We start from the raw sequence: 16,652 nt of genomic DNA, 5'->3' as shown, positions 1-16,652 counted from the left end.
CAGATACGAAACCTGTAACATGTTCATACCTCTTATGCGCATTTCTTCTTCCATATTTCTCATCAGCCTTAGGATGTCAAGCGGCGTATCAGCACTAGGCCACTATGTCAGGTGTACTCTGCGAACTCTTGTCAGCTGAAGTAACCAACCTTTAACAAAGCATGAACTACAGAAGCATGACTTCTGTGTTTACACTAGTCTTGTCCTATTACCCTCACATGATAAGCCCTATCATTAATTTGACAAGTTGATATATTTTTTATACAATGAAATCTAAAAATGAGATAATAAAAGACTTCTGCCACTCTCATTGCCCTTTCAGACTCACTGATAGACCTCACACCTAAAAGGAGCCACGTAAGTCTTGATTCACTCCACCTCTCCAGCACTCAGCCTATTTAGCGGAGGCTGAGGGCAGTGCCTGAGAGACTGAGGCAGGTAATGAAGACCAAGAGGCTCACATCCATCCACAGGCAACAAATCTCCTCTTGGTCCAGCAGAAGTATGGCCAAATACCGACCTACATCCCTGGCAGCTGACACCTAGAAAACACTCTCTGAGAGATTGGAACTGTTTCTCCCACTCCCGACTCCAGTACTCTGACACTACACCACCAGGCTTAGGTGTATGAGAGAGAGAGAGAGAGAGAGAGAGAGAGAGAGAGAGAGAGAGAGAGACAAAGGGTATTACCAAACAACATGCACGCAAAACAGAAATGCTTGTGAGAAACTGACAGCGGCTATTCTCCAGTACTATTTGGTGGGGACTTATAAAAGTGGGAATGTGTGGTAGTTCATTTGCATACACGAGTGATGGTGAAGGAATGGCTGGCAGGATTCGTGAGAACGTGAGTGGGTCGGCGTGAGAAAGTGCTGATAATGTCGGGTGTGAAAAAAGCATGGAAATAGTGGAAACAGGGGTGTTGGAAGAGTGTGAGCAGAGAAAGAGTGCAGAAGTGTCTAAAGAAGTGTGAAGAAGAGTGTTGGGAAGTGTGGTAAATAAGAGAGTGAGAAGGTGGGAAAGTGTTGGAAAAATGTGGGAAATGAGAGAGTAACAACAGGAAGAGAGTAAAACTGTGTGGTAAGTGTGGGAATATGTACTGGGATAGTGTGGAAAATAAAAGAGTGAAGAAGTGAAAGGATGAGATAGAGGGACAGAAGTGGAGAGGTATATGGGAGAAGGGGATGGGAGCTGCAAGCAGGGAGCAGTGAAATGACGGAGGACAGGGCGACATGGAGGAGACTTGTTTGTGGCCACCCTTACGGGATTAAGGCGTCTGCTTAATAGATAGAGAGACAAAGGAAGTGAAGAAAAGGTATGTTAGGAGCAACATTTGTTTTGGGATAGCATTGGAGATTCGAAAGAGTACGTGTGGGACAAGCGTGAAATGGTGTTGGAAGAGAGTGAAAAATAAGGGAACGTAGATGTGAGGGAGGATGAAGTGATGATAAGTGAGAATAGATATTGGAAAGGTTCGAAAGAGTGGAAAAGAAAAATGAGAGAATGTAGGGGAAGCTGAGGAGTGGAAAAAAGTGAGAAAAGATGTTGGTGGATGAATACACAGAGATTTTTAGCGTTAAAGTTTTGTAAGAACGAATACAAATGAATGAAGTGGATGGTTTGAGAAGATGCGTTGGAATGTGTATGATTTGGTTATAAGAAGGCTAAAGGAACAGGGAAGTGTTAGGAGAAATAACAAAGTATGATATTATAATATGAACGAAAGTTGGAATGAAAAAATTAGCATGAGAATGAGATCTGTAAAGTCAAACTATTATGAAAATAATTCTCTAAATTTTGGTTTGAAAGCAAGAGTAGTATGAAAGCGTGATATTAATATAAGAGTATGGTGAGTATATAGGAGTGGAATATTAGTTTGGGGGATAAGATTACTTTGAAAGAAAGTCTATTATGTATGACAGTAAGATCAGACTTAAGAAGTCAGAACAAGAGAGTGACACCTATGGGTCTCAGATTAAGTACCAGAGCACATGGTGTATTCCCCAAAGATCTCAGACATGAAGCTCTGGTACAAGGAAGGAACTTTTCAGATTCTAACAACTATCCCTGTTTATTTTCTCTCAGTTACGGATGGGCCAAGTCTAGAAAATTTATTCTACACTACCAGAGAGCTAAGTCGGCCCATGTTTCAACAACCTGAGCTCTGAAGACAGCAGCTCTACAGAACAGTTCCACCACGACGGGCTGCTGCAGTGAATTCAGCAGGGACGACGGAAGTCAAAGGTATATTGGAAACACATGGTAACGCACCTGGGCTGTTTCCCCATAGGATCCCTTTTTCATAATTAAAAACAGTGTCCTCTGGTACGTATGACCTTCTCCAAAACAGTCAAGATGGAAGACATATCTGAAGGCAAAAGGGACAAAGCCAGGACGCTTGGACAAGAACTAGCTTCTTCATCGTGGCCTACCTCAGGGCAGAAGTTTATTTCCGAATCAATACCCACTCAAGTGGGCATTGATTCAGGTGGAAATCAAAGGGTGGAGTCAAAGGCTTTTCGTCTCATTAACTCTCATCCTCTTACTGACTCCCTTGGCCTCTGTCTCTTCGTCGCATATTTGCATCTTTATCTCTTTTCTACTCCAACTACTTCAATGGTCACTGCTCCTCTGAACTGTCTGCTTTGCATTCCTCCCACCTCTACGACAGGCGCGTAGCTTTGGTCTAGCAGCAAACTCTCATCCCTTTTCTGTCCAACTCTCTAATGCAAGAGTTAACCGTGCTCCCAGTCCTTCATTGCTGCAACAGGTCAACTCTGGGCATGTCTCCCCTCTGTCAGTGTTTCATGCCTTCCTATAATCTCCAGTCTTTCAAACATGGTGTGTCCAGGCATCTCAGGAAATAGTCGGATCTTGAATTTGGCTCTCGTGACTTTTGTTTTTCTCTTGGAAGGAACAATAATTGCGGGCTCGCGGCCTTTAGTTCATTCTTCACTCGCATAAAAAAAAAAAAGTGTCCACAAGACGCCATTGAATAGGGATTAACCATAATTGTGGGGGCTTACCTCAAAGCCACAGTTCACCTAACAACTCTCCATCAGGCACGAATGGAAAGGACTCTTATTCTTGTCCAGCTGCTATGGTGTCTATAACATTAAGTCTGTCTTAGGGGTAATCTTCCTTTCTCAGACCTGGCAATGGAGTTCAGAGGACGACTGATGGTACCCTGAAATTTGAATCTCAAAGGAAATGATGGCAGACCAATGAACATACTGCAAGCTGACACCTACTCTCCGCATGGCGATCTTCTCACCTACCTTTCAGACTCCTGGTCATCACTCCCCTTTCAGGACTTTGGCGAAAATTTTGCCATTTACGCCCCACTTGACATCTCAAACGCTTTCGGTCGAGTCTGGCATAAATCTTTAATTTTAAGCTGCTCTCTCACGGATTGCTATCTTTCTATCTGTGCCTTCATCTATAGCATCCTTTCTAGCCGTTCTATAGCCGCTGTTGTAGAGCGGCCATCGCTCTTTTCCTAGATCTATCAACAGTGGTGTTCCTCAGAGCTCTGTCCTTATCACCATCTCTTTTCACTTTTTCATTACATCAATGACTTTCTTAGCTGTACATCTAACCCTATCCAATCATGCGCTGATGACTCCACCCTTCACCTTTCCATTCCGATTCCCATAACGTCCATCTCACCAGATTACTTTAACAAACAAAAGGGATGAGGCTATAGCACACCTAATGTCTGACTTGGTTCGTATCTCTGACTTGGTTAAAAATAATCTGTTATTTTTTAATGCATCGAAGACTCGGATTTTACACCCTATCAACCCGACAAAATGTTCCACAGGTATACCAACTTATGTTTTAATAATATTCAGATTAACTAATCCTGCATCATCCTTGAACAAGCTTGGGGTTTTTCATTTCCTAGGGACTTATCTTGGAAAAGATCATATTACACCTCTTGCTAAAATCTGCTTCCAAGAGATTAGGTGTGCTAAGTCGACTCCGTTCCTTCTTTACCCCTGCACAATTGTTGACTCTATACAGGGGTTATATCTGCCCCTGTTTGGGGTACGACTCTGCATGTGTGGGGAGGTTCCCCACATACAAAAGCTCTTCTCAATAGGGAGTGAAGTCAAAGGCTTTTCATCTCATTAACTCCCCTCCTCTTACTGACTCCCTTCAACCTCTGTCTCTTCATCGCACTGTTGCATCTTTACGGACTCTTTTCTATCGCTGCTTCAATGGTCACTGCTCCTCTCGAACTGTCTGCATGCATTCCTCCACCTCTACGACGGGCGTGCAGCACCTATCTAGCAGCAAACTCTCATCCTTTTTTTGTCCAACTCTCTAATGCAAGAGTTAACCGTTACTCCCAGTCCCTTCATTTATGCAACAGGTCACCCTCTGGAACTGTCTCCCTCTGTCTGTATTTCCTGCTTACCTATGATCTCCAGTGTTTCCAAAAGCGGTGTGTCCAGGCATCTCGAAGGCATGATCGGATCATGAATTTGGCCTCTCTCTCTTGTATTTTGTTTTTCTCTTGGAAGGAACAATAACTGCGGGCAGCGGCCTTTGGTTCCTTCTTCCCAGCATTTAAAAAAAAAAAAATCATATATAGTGGCCACTCTATTAACACTTCGCTAACTATGGAACTGTATCCAGTTCTATAGAACCTACCTATAGAACTGTACCCAGTGGTACATAAACCCACACTGGTTTATAAATATATACCACTGTATATAATCAGTGCCTAATGCATGGGTCTGGTAGGGTGGATAATTATCTGGTTACACCCTTCTCTTAATAAAAACATACACAAACCTAGTCTCCATTAAATGCATAAAGCTTTCTGTCCAACCTACACTACTGTCTTATCTAGATGTAAAGCTGTCTGTGTACCTCTTCAAAGAACACTAAACCCCAAAGTTATCACTTAGTTGTATGAAAAAGCAGGATTAGACCGGGAATAATTAGGAGTACGAGTAAACCAGTGTCAGATCGATGAAAGTGAAAAGAAATCGATGTGAAGGGGAGCGTGAGACTGTGAACCCGAGGGAGAGAAGCTATCGTGGTGATTAGTCAGGGAAGGATTATCTGGGAATGGCATACAAAGCACGTTATGAAACACGGCCCAGAGATGCAAATGTACTTCTTATAAGCTCCTCTTGAAGGTCCAGTTAGATGGACAGCTTGAATAACGATGCCATCATATACACACCGTTAATGTAGATTTCTTTGCTGTTGTATCACTTTTGGAGGCAGCAGAAATAAAAATGACATCACGTGCTTGCTCTTAATTTAGCTTTCCTTGCTACTGTTACTTCTGTTTAATTCATATAGGGCAAGACGCGACTGTCAGCTGAATAAATACGACGTAGTGATGGCAAGAATAAGATAGTTTCCGTGTGGTCACCCTTGGATTTAGCTTTTCTTGCCACTATAACTTTGGCTTAAGACTTTCACCCTGTATTATTCCCAACGCACAACGAAATGTGAAGAGGAGATACAGCTCTTGACAAATTTACTTTCTAGGCAACATAAGCGTCACACACTACCACCACTCGCTCACCAAACAGCTTAAAATGAAAATACACTCCGTTACTCGCGGCGTTACTTTAACCCTGAGAGGAGGAAACTAAACTCAAGGAAATCCTGTGCTCGTAGCAAAAGTGTAGTAATTAAGATATCTTTCGTCGGAAAAATAAAACACATGGTCTCCGTTATCCAATGTTGGCTGAAATATACCGTCAAAAGTATTCCCAGTTACTTTAACCTACTGACGAGGATAGAAAGACTAACTTTCATTCTTGCTACCACAGACGATTAGATTCAGCTTTCACGCGTGGCCTTTCGTCATTTAACTGTTAACTATACAACCATCAGGTGGTAGCAAGAACAGGAAATGGTTAGCTCATGTCCTAAATACCTGATTAATACTTTGATAATGGGACGCCAACCCTAACCTGAATTTAATTCTCTAAAATTGAACAAGAGATAAAATTTACACATGTCATGTCTTGGATGATTTACTTGTTTACTATTTCAGTCTTCAGAAGGTTGAAAGCCATTCTTATGCTGAATAGTATCATCTAGCAGATGCAAAAATAGGCATGACACCCCGCGTCCCTGAGAAGTACAGTTTCGCTCCAGGAGATAACTGCTCAGCTAAAAACCGCATGACCATCGCGGCACAAAAGGACGTTTCATTAAGCGGTGCTGAGGCCTGAGTTGATTACCGCCATGCATCATCCTCACACCAGGTCGTGACTCGGGTACCATCCCAACACTCAAACCCACACCCACACCCATCCACCTCTCCTCAATCCCCCACCCCTTACACACATCCACCCCTCTTCACCCAACCCCTAGCCACGCCGCCTCACACAAAGCACATACCACAGATTACGCTTTCTTTGGGGCTTTAAGAAGAACCTACTGTCGATTTCTGGATGTAGCTGACCCCATTTTTACGTCACGTTGTCTTGTGATAAATGGTTGAGTATACTTCCCTCTATATTTCTTTCTCTTCGTTAAGATCCAAGCTGGAATGGTTTTATGTGAGTCGTTGAGACCTTATGTACGTGAGAGCAATGAATGATTACTTGCTTGTCGTTCTTTTTTCCCCCTAAGAGAAATGTATAAATTAAGCCATGGCCACACCCATACTGACCAACCTACAACGCCCATATTCATGGATGTACGAGTATTACCCCCCACCCTGCCTCACCAACCACCACCATTCCCACCCACTCCTCTCCACCCTTCCCACCCTTTTTCCACCCTCCCACATCGAACTTCTGTGGGACTTGGATCTTCCCACTGCCAACACTGCCTCTCATACCAAACCTAACTTCACAGGGTGTAGGCTACTCCACCCTACTTTGCCCAACCACCTACCACACTCCTAAGTGCCCACTCCACACCACACGATCCATTTTTTATGCCCACCTTTGACTTGCACCTTACCGGCATACCTTTACCAGCCAGCTTGACAACATGTACTTCTTTACACATGACCCACCACTCATCATCATCATCATCATCATCATCACCACTTTACCGGCATACCTGTAACACCCAGCTTGACAACATATACCCCTTTACACATGCCCCACCGCTCATCATCCATCATCATCGTCATCATCATCACTCTGGTCCGACCCTGGCAAGGCTCTGTCTATTGCAAAGGGGCGCCGGATATCTACACAGAGAATATGTACGGCACTGTCTCTGTAGAACGACCCAAAGAAGCAGTTGCTTACCTGTTGTTGACAGGTCTACTCGGCCAGAGAGACCGAGGTTAAAGTCAACAAGAACAACAACCATCATCACTGGCACCAATACCACCACCAAAACCACCACCTCCTATCATCATCACTCTCACTGCAGCTATTGCTACCACTACCATCACTACTACACACTGTCACTATCATCACTAACACCACTGCTACACACACACACACACACACACCATCATTATCACCGCTACCACTATCCCCACTATCACTATCACTATACACTATCACTATCATCATCACTACCACCACCACTGTTACACAGCCACCATCATCATCACAACCAATATCACAACTACCATCACCACTACAGACTATCACCATCACCACCACCATCATTACTATCAGGAATTGCTACACCGTCATCATCACAATTACCATTATGATCACTACACACACTCACAAGCATTACTACCACCATTATTACCCCATCATCATCACAATTACTACCACCACCACAACACATTATGTACCATTATTACTACCATCATGAGCACTACACATCTACCACCACCACCGCCACTACCACAATTACCACTACCACCATCACTACAAACTTTATCATCCACAGCCACCATCACTAGAAGTTATATCACCACCACCACCACCTCCACCACTATCATACACACCGTCGCAACCATCACCACTACCACTATCACCAGCATCACTATCACCACGACTGCCACCACTATTACACTGCCATCATCATCAAAACTTTACTAACATCACCACTAAGCACACTATTACCACCATCACAACCACCATCATCACCACTACACATTATCATTCACCATCACCACTACACATTATCACTACTCATCACCACGACCACGTTATCGCCACTGCCACCACTACGACACATCACAATCACCACTAACACCATCACCACTAATATCATAATTAATACTACCTTCTTGCCATAATCACCACTACCGCAGTCACTACTATCGACAACACCACTACCATCACCACCAATAATATCATCACCACTATCACCATCACTGACCACACCACTTTCATTTCTATCGCCATCACCACCACCACCACCACCACCACCACTACCATCATTACCAATCACCATCACATACTACTGCACCATGTACCACTTTAGCACAACTACCACCATCACACACTACCACTACCACACCATCACCACCATCACCAAACACTGTCACCACCACACACCACCACCGTGAAGAAGAGAGACGTCATCGTACTGAAGGAAAGGTTGCTGAAAAAATTTCTGAAGGGGCTTTCTGCACATTCAGGAGTTGGACGAAGAGATTGCATAAAAAGAGTTCAGACTCCTCGTGGATTCTTGTCAATTTTGCCAAGAATCCAGGGACTGGATTCACTAAGCATTTAAGGTGCCCGGATCTCCTAACGGTGCGTAAAGATACGGTGCTGAGAGCAGAATCAGTCATTCACTAAGCATGGGCGCCGCCATCTTTGCACCAAGATCTGGCGCCTGAAGTTAAGCGCTTGGGGGACATACCTTAATCTACATCACAACCCAGAAGTCAGTGTGTTTATCAAGTACTGCAACTTCTCGGCCTATCGTTTGCCTCTTTGTCCCTCTTTCACTTCTAATCAACGTCACGTAAAAGAAGAAATTGAACAGACATAAAAGATAAAAGATGTGCCATAATCGTTTTTAGTGCTGCGAATAACTCTGGCAATACTTATTTCTTTGCAAGGTAATATGAGATGTGTCAAAAATAAACATGCCACCGGGAAAGCCTCTCACTGGGGCCGCTTGGGCGCAGTCAGCTGCTGCTGTTTACTGTACAACGGATGGGGCTTGTGGCTATGAATTTAGCTCTACCGACATTTACGTCGAGAGAGAAGGTTCAGAGACCCATTTGTCCCTCTCCATGTGCACTGATGAGCATTTGCAACGGTGTTATTGGTTTCCACGACATGCCAAAATCAGACTTTTGGCAGTTCATGGTTGATAATGGATGTGCTAAACAATGACGGTTTGATATACTAAGGTGATTAAACCTATATGAAGACAATAACTTTATATCAGACATGGCAGTGGAATTAAGGTGTTAAGTAAACCTAACCAACAATACCCAAACAAAGCCTATGCGATACAAACCATTTCATGCATCAATATACTGGATAAGGTAACAAGGAAAATCAAAAGGAATGACTTCTTTAACAATATGAATGCTCAACATGAGACCAAAGCAAAATTATTACTGATTTATGGGATCAATTTTATCCTTTGGGATATAAGAAGTTTTTCTAAGGTAACTGCTTACAATACCAAATGATTCTTAGTCATTAATGCCCAAAACATAACCCACCTCCCTCCGCCCCAAAAAATGAAATGACTTCTTAGTTTTAGACTTTATGATCAAGCTAACCAAAGTGTTATAATCAAACCCTACCTCTACCAGTAACGCCTCATGAATGGATTAGGTTTGTTTGATATGGTAAGTTAGAACAAACAGCTTACATCCTCACAGGCACTATGTAACTAACAACAGAAATATGCATTTTTTTTTTTTATACTTAAAGTTTTCTTTGCCTGCCTCATTGCCTTGGCTGCCTTCCCCTAACTTGTGACCTGAAATCACGAAATTTCTTCCTCACTTCATTGCTCTCCCTGTTCACTCTGCTAACACTATTCACCCTATAGGTAATAGTTTCCCATGCTAGCATCTTTGCTTTCTTTGAAATGTTTGTGTCTAGTGAGGAAAAAATTGTTTTTGTTTTGGAGACTTCATTAATCAAAACTAAGAGGGTAAATATTTCCATTATTGTCGTTTCCTTTTTTTTTTTTTTCATGATAGTTTTTTTTTAGTTCATCTGAGTGTTTTAAGGCCTCATTTGATGTGCAAATGAATAATAACCATAACATGACTATGACAATATGATCGGAAATATTAGTAATTGTGGAAGGAAACAGCCTACCCTAAGTGTTTAACTAAACCTAACCTAACCTACCTTAACTGTACCTAATAATTTATTCAGCCGAACCCAACCTAACCTAACCTAATCTAACCTAACCCAACCCAGCCTAAACTAACCTAACCCAGCATCCAGTTGGGAAGTTGGGAAACGAAATCCTCCTTTCAATGTGTTGAGCAAGATTCGGTAATATTCATTTGCACACATTAACACACATACAGGCATACACTGTATGATAGCACAAATCCACTGGGTATGGTAAGATTGCGCGCTAAAGAACCGGCTAGTAAAGAAATACGACTGAGAGTTCGTCACTTGAAAGGTTAGGACGTTTCTCGTTTTGTTCTGTTGGACTTGGAGTTTTTATTTCCACTATATATTTCGCTAAAAGAACTTATGCGAGTTAGTTTCTGATGTCATTTCCTTCTGTTGGGTTGAGGACTGTTGTGTGTGTCGTGCATGCTCTCCCTCTGTGCTTGTGTTTACATTAGGGAGACTAACAGCTGATATGAGGGTTCGCTCCATGATTGGTTGATCATGACAAAGCCTCACTTGTAAGATTCTCTGTCATTGGCTGAGCAGAAATCAGCTGGTGACGGCCGATTTAAGGCACGTACAACTTACGACCGGGGTACAGTGCCGTAAAAATCTTAGTGAATACCAAACTCTGGTGAGAGATACGGCGCCACAGGAGTGCGTAATCTGAGGTGCAAGATCTTGCTCAGGCACCTGAAATTACGACCATGTTAGTGAATCCCAGCCCCAGCAATCTAGGAGTGCGCCAGGTGGGCGCTACAAGTGGCTACGCATAACTTACGCATTGCTACAAGTTCCCTTGGCGGCGCTGTGAGTAGCTAAGCGTCACTACGCATTGATGAACCAAATGGTCCGTAAAGGTCTACGAGTACCCATAATTAGCTAAGAGTAGCTAGGAGTAGCTAGGACCCCACTAGAGTAGTTACGAGTGCCCTACGACCATCAAGAATTTGATGCGAGTCTGTCAGTTGTGTCGGGCGAAAAAACAAAAGATTACAGGATGTGATGTAGGTGGACTACTCACTCAATAGCGAGCTTGCATTCATCATAGACCTACGTATCCCCAACGACCATGGTCGGAGGTGCCTACGAATTGAAACTACAGAAGCTGCAGGTGGATTTGGCATGTGAAGCGGCCGACATCAGTGTGGCAATATGTAGGCTGTTACTTGACAAGAAGAAAAGGAAGCAAAAGAAAAGAACCCTTTGGAGCAGGTTATGCTTGCTACAACGTCTTATGTACGGTCAGTGAGAGAAACTTATTGATTAGTTGAAATTAGAGGACTCCCATAGCTTCAGGAATTTTCTTCGAGTGGATGACAACATGTTCATGGAACTGCTGGAAAGGGTTGGTTCCCGTATCGAGAAGCAGGACACCTTCAGGGGGAAGTCATAGTTACCTGGGTTGAGGTTTGCCATCACTCTACGCTACCTGGCGACTGGAGATAGCTACAAAACCCTTTACTATGGCTTCAGAGTGGCCCACAATACCATCTCACTTTTCATTCCCGAGACCTGTGAGGCCATCATTGCAGAGTTCCTGAAGGATGTTGTGGCCTGCCCCACAACGCTGGAACAGTGGAAGGAGGTGGCTTCCCTTTTCTCCAACAAATGGAATTTCCACCATTCAGTCGGTGCCTTGGATTGCAAGCATATTGCAATCACATGTCCCCCCAGTGGTGCAGCCCAATGCTACAACTACAAGGGATTCCACTCCATTGTGCTCTTGGTGTTGGTGGATGCGGACTACAAATTCTTGTACGTTGATGTTGGTACAAATGGATGTTTCTTCCACGCTGGAATTGTCTCTTCCACTGCATTCAGTGAAGCTCCGGAAATTAACACCCTTGGCCTGCCTGAACCTGAGCCTCTCCCTGGTTATGACACACCTGTACCATTCTTCGTGATTGGCCATGATGCCTTCGTACATCGCAGTGACTCGCAGTGACTCTCACCTCACTTTTACCATGCCCTTGGCATATTCGTAGCCATAGATAACTATTAGCTACTCTTCGTAACTCGTAGATGAAACGAAACGAAACTTCTGAGCACTCCTGTGAAACTCCTACATACTCTTGGAAGACTCCTTGCCACTCTTACCAACTCCTAGCGACTCCTAGCTACTCTTACTCACAACGATTCTTGGCAACTCGCAAAGGTTTTTTGATACAAGTTTCCGTTGAGAGTAGCTATGAGTTGCTAAGAATAGTCACGAACGCCTTAGGTATGCGCTTGAAGTTTTAAAAAATTCTTTGCAGTTCTCGCAAAATTTTGAACATGTCAAAAACATCAGGAGTGCGTGAGGAGTCCCGAGACAGTGCCGAGAGACCGTAGGACTATAGAGGAATTGTCAGGAGTAGAGTGCTGAGTGTCTCAAGAGCAGCAACTCGCAATGATTCTTCGTCCGACTCCTGAATGTGTGAAAGCCCCTTTAGGTCTGCTGCTGTCTGTTTTTGTCTTTACTACTCTACTTTTCTTTAAGAAATCTTTATTAGTGCACTGCAATAATGTAATACTATAATAATAATCATCATCATCATCATCATCAACTCTATTTCCTCCTAACTCTCATCTTCCTCCTTCTCCTCTTCTTTTTCCCACTCCTCCTCCTCCTCTTCCTCCTCCTCCTCATCATCATCAATATCATTCCATTTCCCTTTAACATTCCAATGGGATGCAGAAACAGGAGCAAATATTTCAGACTAAAGTATGACATTAACATACACAAACACGAATTTAAGGAATCTTGTGACGCAAGTAAAAATCTACATAAAGAGATTTTCGCAGTTCGTAGCCGTCTGGAAGCAAGAATTTCACGTGTGTAGGGAAAAATGATGGTCAGATTTGGAGAGGCGACTGCCCCGTGTGAAAACTCAATACGGAATGTACAGCGTGTGTTTGGCTTGTACTCTTTTTTCCACACCTGAGGGGAAAGTTGTGGTGAAAGGTGATATTACAGCATTGGTATCTTATGACTTTTCCATTGTTATATTCCTTCACTGAGAACTACAGGTGTAATATTTACCTGATGTTTGTCTTGTGCTATAATTATTATTATTTTTATTATTAATATCATTATTATTATTATTATCATTATTTTTATAATTAATTATTATTATTATTGTTATTATTATTATTATCATTATTATTATTATTATCATTATCATTATTGTTATTATTATTATTATTATTATTATTATTATTATTATTATTATTGTTACTACTACTAGTACTACTACTGCTATTATTATTATTATTATTATTGCTACTAATACTACTACTACTACTACTACTACTACTACTACCACCACTACTACTACTACTACTACTACTACTACTACTATTTTTTTACATCTAAAGGGAAAGCTGCGGTGTGAGCAATATCACTGCATACTGATCATAACATTTTCTCCCTCTGCTATATTCCTTCACCAAAAACAATAACAGCAATATTTACTTTAAGCATATGTTCGTCTTGCATTATTATTATTAACACCAAAAGTAAAGGCTGTGAAGGGGCGATATTACTGGAAGTTTATCATAACATTTTTGCTTCTGCTAATATCTCTACCAACAGCAAACACCCGGAATATTTACAGGATAATTTTTTCTTCAGGAGACGCACACTCGACTATGATTTACCCAATTCTGGTAAATCCTGAAGCCCGTACAGGAACCCACGGCCAACCTGAGCCCAGATTAACATATACATATTCACTATACTCTTTCTACTTTAACCTGGCTCAGATATTTGACCTTTGCACCATTTATGTAGGTCAGTGGCGAAATAGGCAATACTACAGCACTACATCCTTTCCACAGCACTTCATTGTGACTGGCATCATATTCTAGTGTTGATATATTGTTACAACTCGGTGTTCAAGGTGGAGAAATGGCAATTTTAGGCCACGTTAGATGAAAAGAGTATAGCACCTCTCCAAGTCTCATGTCTCTCTCTCTAAATTAAACAAGATCACCTGTCACTACCTGGATCTGAAAGTTAAGAATTATTCCGAACAGAATTTTTTTTTTTTTTATACAAGGAAGAAGGAACCAAAGGCCAGGAGCCCGCAAATTGTTCCCTATAAGAAAAAACAAAAACAAGATAACAGAGCCAAATTCAAGATCCATTCATTTCGAGATGCCTGGACACATTGCGTTTGAAAGACTGGAGATCATAGGCAGTAGGAAATACAGGGTCAGAGAGTTCCAGAGTTGACCTGCTGCATACATGAAGGACTGGGAGTATTACTGAACCTACCCACTCCCTCCCTACTAACCATACTACTTGCCCATCTACCTACCTACCTACCTACACTGGAAATCACAGGCAGTAGGAAATACAGACAGAGGGAGACAGTTCCAGAGTTTACCTGTAGTTCTCTCAGGCTCCTATAGCTCAATAAAACTGTCTTGCACTCCGGAACTTAATACTAGACTTACTCCGACCATGTGTGTGTGTGTGTGTGTGTGTGTGTGTGTGTGTGTGTGTGTGTGTGTGTGTGTGTGTGTGTGGTGGGAATGATGAGTGTCTGTAAACATACGGGTGGAGGAAGAGACATAAGGAGAGGTGAGAGGACAGATGAAGGACTGGGGACGAACAGAGGAAAGCTTAAGGGGAGTTGAAAACTGGGGAAAAGAAAATGATGACGAAAGCATGAGGGCAAATATGAGTCTGAGAATGGAGGAAAGTCAGGGAGAGAGCTGAAGAAGAAAGAACGATAAGATAAAGAACTGATGAAGAAAGAACAATAATATAAAGAACTGAGGAAGGAGAGATGGGAAAGAATGGTTGGGATGGAAGGAGGGATAGGAGGAGGACTGAGGGAAAGAGGAGTTGACAGAGAAAGAAGTGGAAAGAAGGTAAATGTGGCTGTGAATCCGAGTGACCTGCCTTCGTGGGGGTACCTCGCTCTCACTCTCGTTATGCCTTTTGTTGACATGTCGTGGCTCCCAAGCTTTTTGCTGTCGGTCCAGTTTTGCCAAGGGGTGTGTTTGCTCTCAGCTCGAGTGGCTGGGTGTTCTCACGGTTTGGGTGATGTGGGGGGGGAATGGTGGGGTGTGGGCGCTGATGGGGTGGGGTGGGGTGATGTAGGGGTCGGGACGAATTTAAGGAGGGAGGAGAGAACAGGAAAGACAGAACAGAACTGATGGAGAATAGGACAAGAACTGAGATTAGGATTTAAAGAGAAAGGAGAGGACAGGAAAAACAGGAGGGCAGATGGAGAAAAATAGGACAAGACGCTGGACTAGGATGAGCAGAGACGATTGGGAAGAGAAAGAGGGAAAAGACAGGAAAGCACATGGGGAACAGTATGGTAAGGATATGGGTTAAGAAAGCAGAATTCGATAAGACAAAAAGGACCACTATATAAAAACATGTGCGGAATGAAAAATGAGGATGCAAAACACTGAAGGACAGAAGGAATGAAGAGAGGACGACAACACTGAAGAAACGTTAAAAAAGTGGGCAGACAGAGGGATAGAAGTTGGGGGAAAGACTGAGAGAACAAGAGGAGGAAGGAAGAAGCAGGGAGGGGATGATGGAGAGTGTGGGAAGGAATTGAAGGCCACGAGAAGAGGGGAAGGACAGAACATATGGAGGAATATGGAAGGAGTATTAGGTTTAGGATTAAGACTGGCATATGGGAAGAAGACTGATACAAGACGAGTGTGTAAAGACTTTGGATTAGTGTAAGAGGGAAGGTTAAGACGAGATGGTAAGGGAGAGAGCCATACCATATGGGGGACGAAGGAGAGGAAAGACAGAGGAAGAAATGATGGAGGGAAAGGAAGGGTAGATGAAAGATGGAGGGAGAAGAGAGAGAGGATAAGGAGGAGGAGGGGGATGGAACGATAGGACAGAGGAAAGACAGTAGACAGAACACAAACGAGAGGATAAAAGGAATGTGTGTGTGTGTGTGTGTGTGTGTGTGTGTGTGTGTGTGTGTGTGTGTGTGTGTGTGTGTGTGTGTGTGTGTGTGTGTGTGTGTGTGTGTGTGTGTGTGTGGTGGATAAAGGAATGAGAGAGATAAGACAATGAAAGGATGAAAATACAGAAGAAAGACAAGAAAACAAATGGAGATTAATTGACTCAGAATTGTAATTAGCACTGGGATTAGGATAAGGTGTACCCAGGTGTTATCAAGTGGGTGGCGGCTGAGGGGGGTGGGGATGGAGGGATTACGGAAAGGATGTAGGATTATTTAAGGAGGAAGGGAAGGATTAATAAGACTGGACAAAGATAGTAAGCGAAACACGGGAGAAAGATTAGAAATAAAACTGGGATACAGAAGGATTAGCAAAAAGACTGGAATCAAGAAGGGAAACCTGGACGACAGGAGACAGGAAAGACAGAGAGAAAGAGATGAAACAAGAACACCTGAGATTGCATACCTCTGCCACGTCATCACCATC

At 42.9% G+C, this 16,652-nt stretch overlaps 1 protein-coding gene across 1 annotated transcript; it reads left to right on the top strand.

Moving 5' to 3' along the window:
* The first annotated feature begins 11,307 nt into the window (after window positions 1–11,307).
* On the top strand, window positions 11,308–12,183 carry LOC145390199 (uncharacterized). The gene is made up of 2 exons (XM_080265208.1): window positions 11,308–11,450; window positions 11,712–12,183. Exons 1-2 carry the CDS (start codon window positions 11,308–11,310, stop codon window positions 12,181–12,183), a joined length of 615 nt encoding a protein of 204 aa, XP_080121334.1.
* The last annotated feature ends 4,469 nt before the right edge of the window (window positions 12,184–16,652 follow it).

The sequence above is a fragment of the Coenobita brevimanus genome, unplaced genomic scaffold (assembly GCF_032717465.1).
Source record: "Coenobita brevimanus isolate Jiangsu-jjx unplaced genomic scaffold, ASM3271746v2 jjx.HiC_scaffold_3502, whole genome shotgun sequence".
NCBI lineage: Eukaryota > Metazoa > Arthropoda > Malacostraca > Decapoda > Coenobitidae > Coenobita > Coenobita brevimanus.
This window is presented reverse-complemented; position numbering and strand designations above follow the sequence as displayed.

Coding starts and splice junctions, on each gene's coding strand:
- LOC145390199 (XM_080265208.1), top strand. CDS start 11,308: ATGGTCGGAGGTGCCTACGAATTGAAACTACAGAAGCTGCAGGTGGAT. Junction 11,451..11,711: donor AAAAGAACCCTTTGGAGCAG/GTTATGCTTGCT, acceptor CTATGGCTTCAG/AGTGGCCCACAATACCATCT.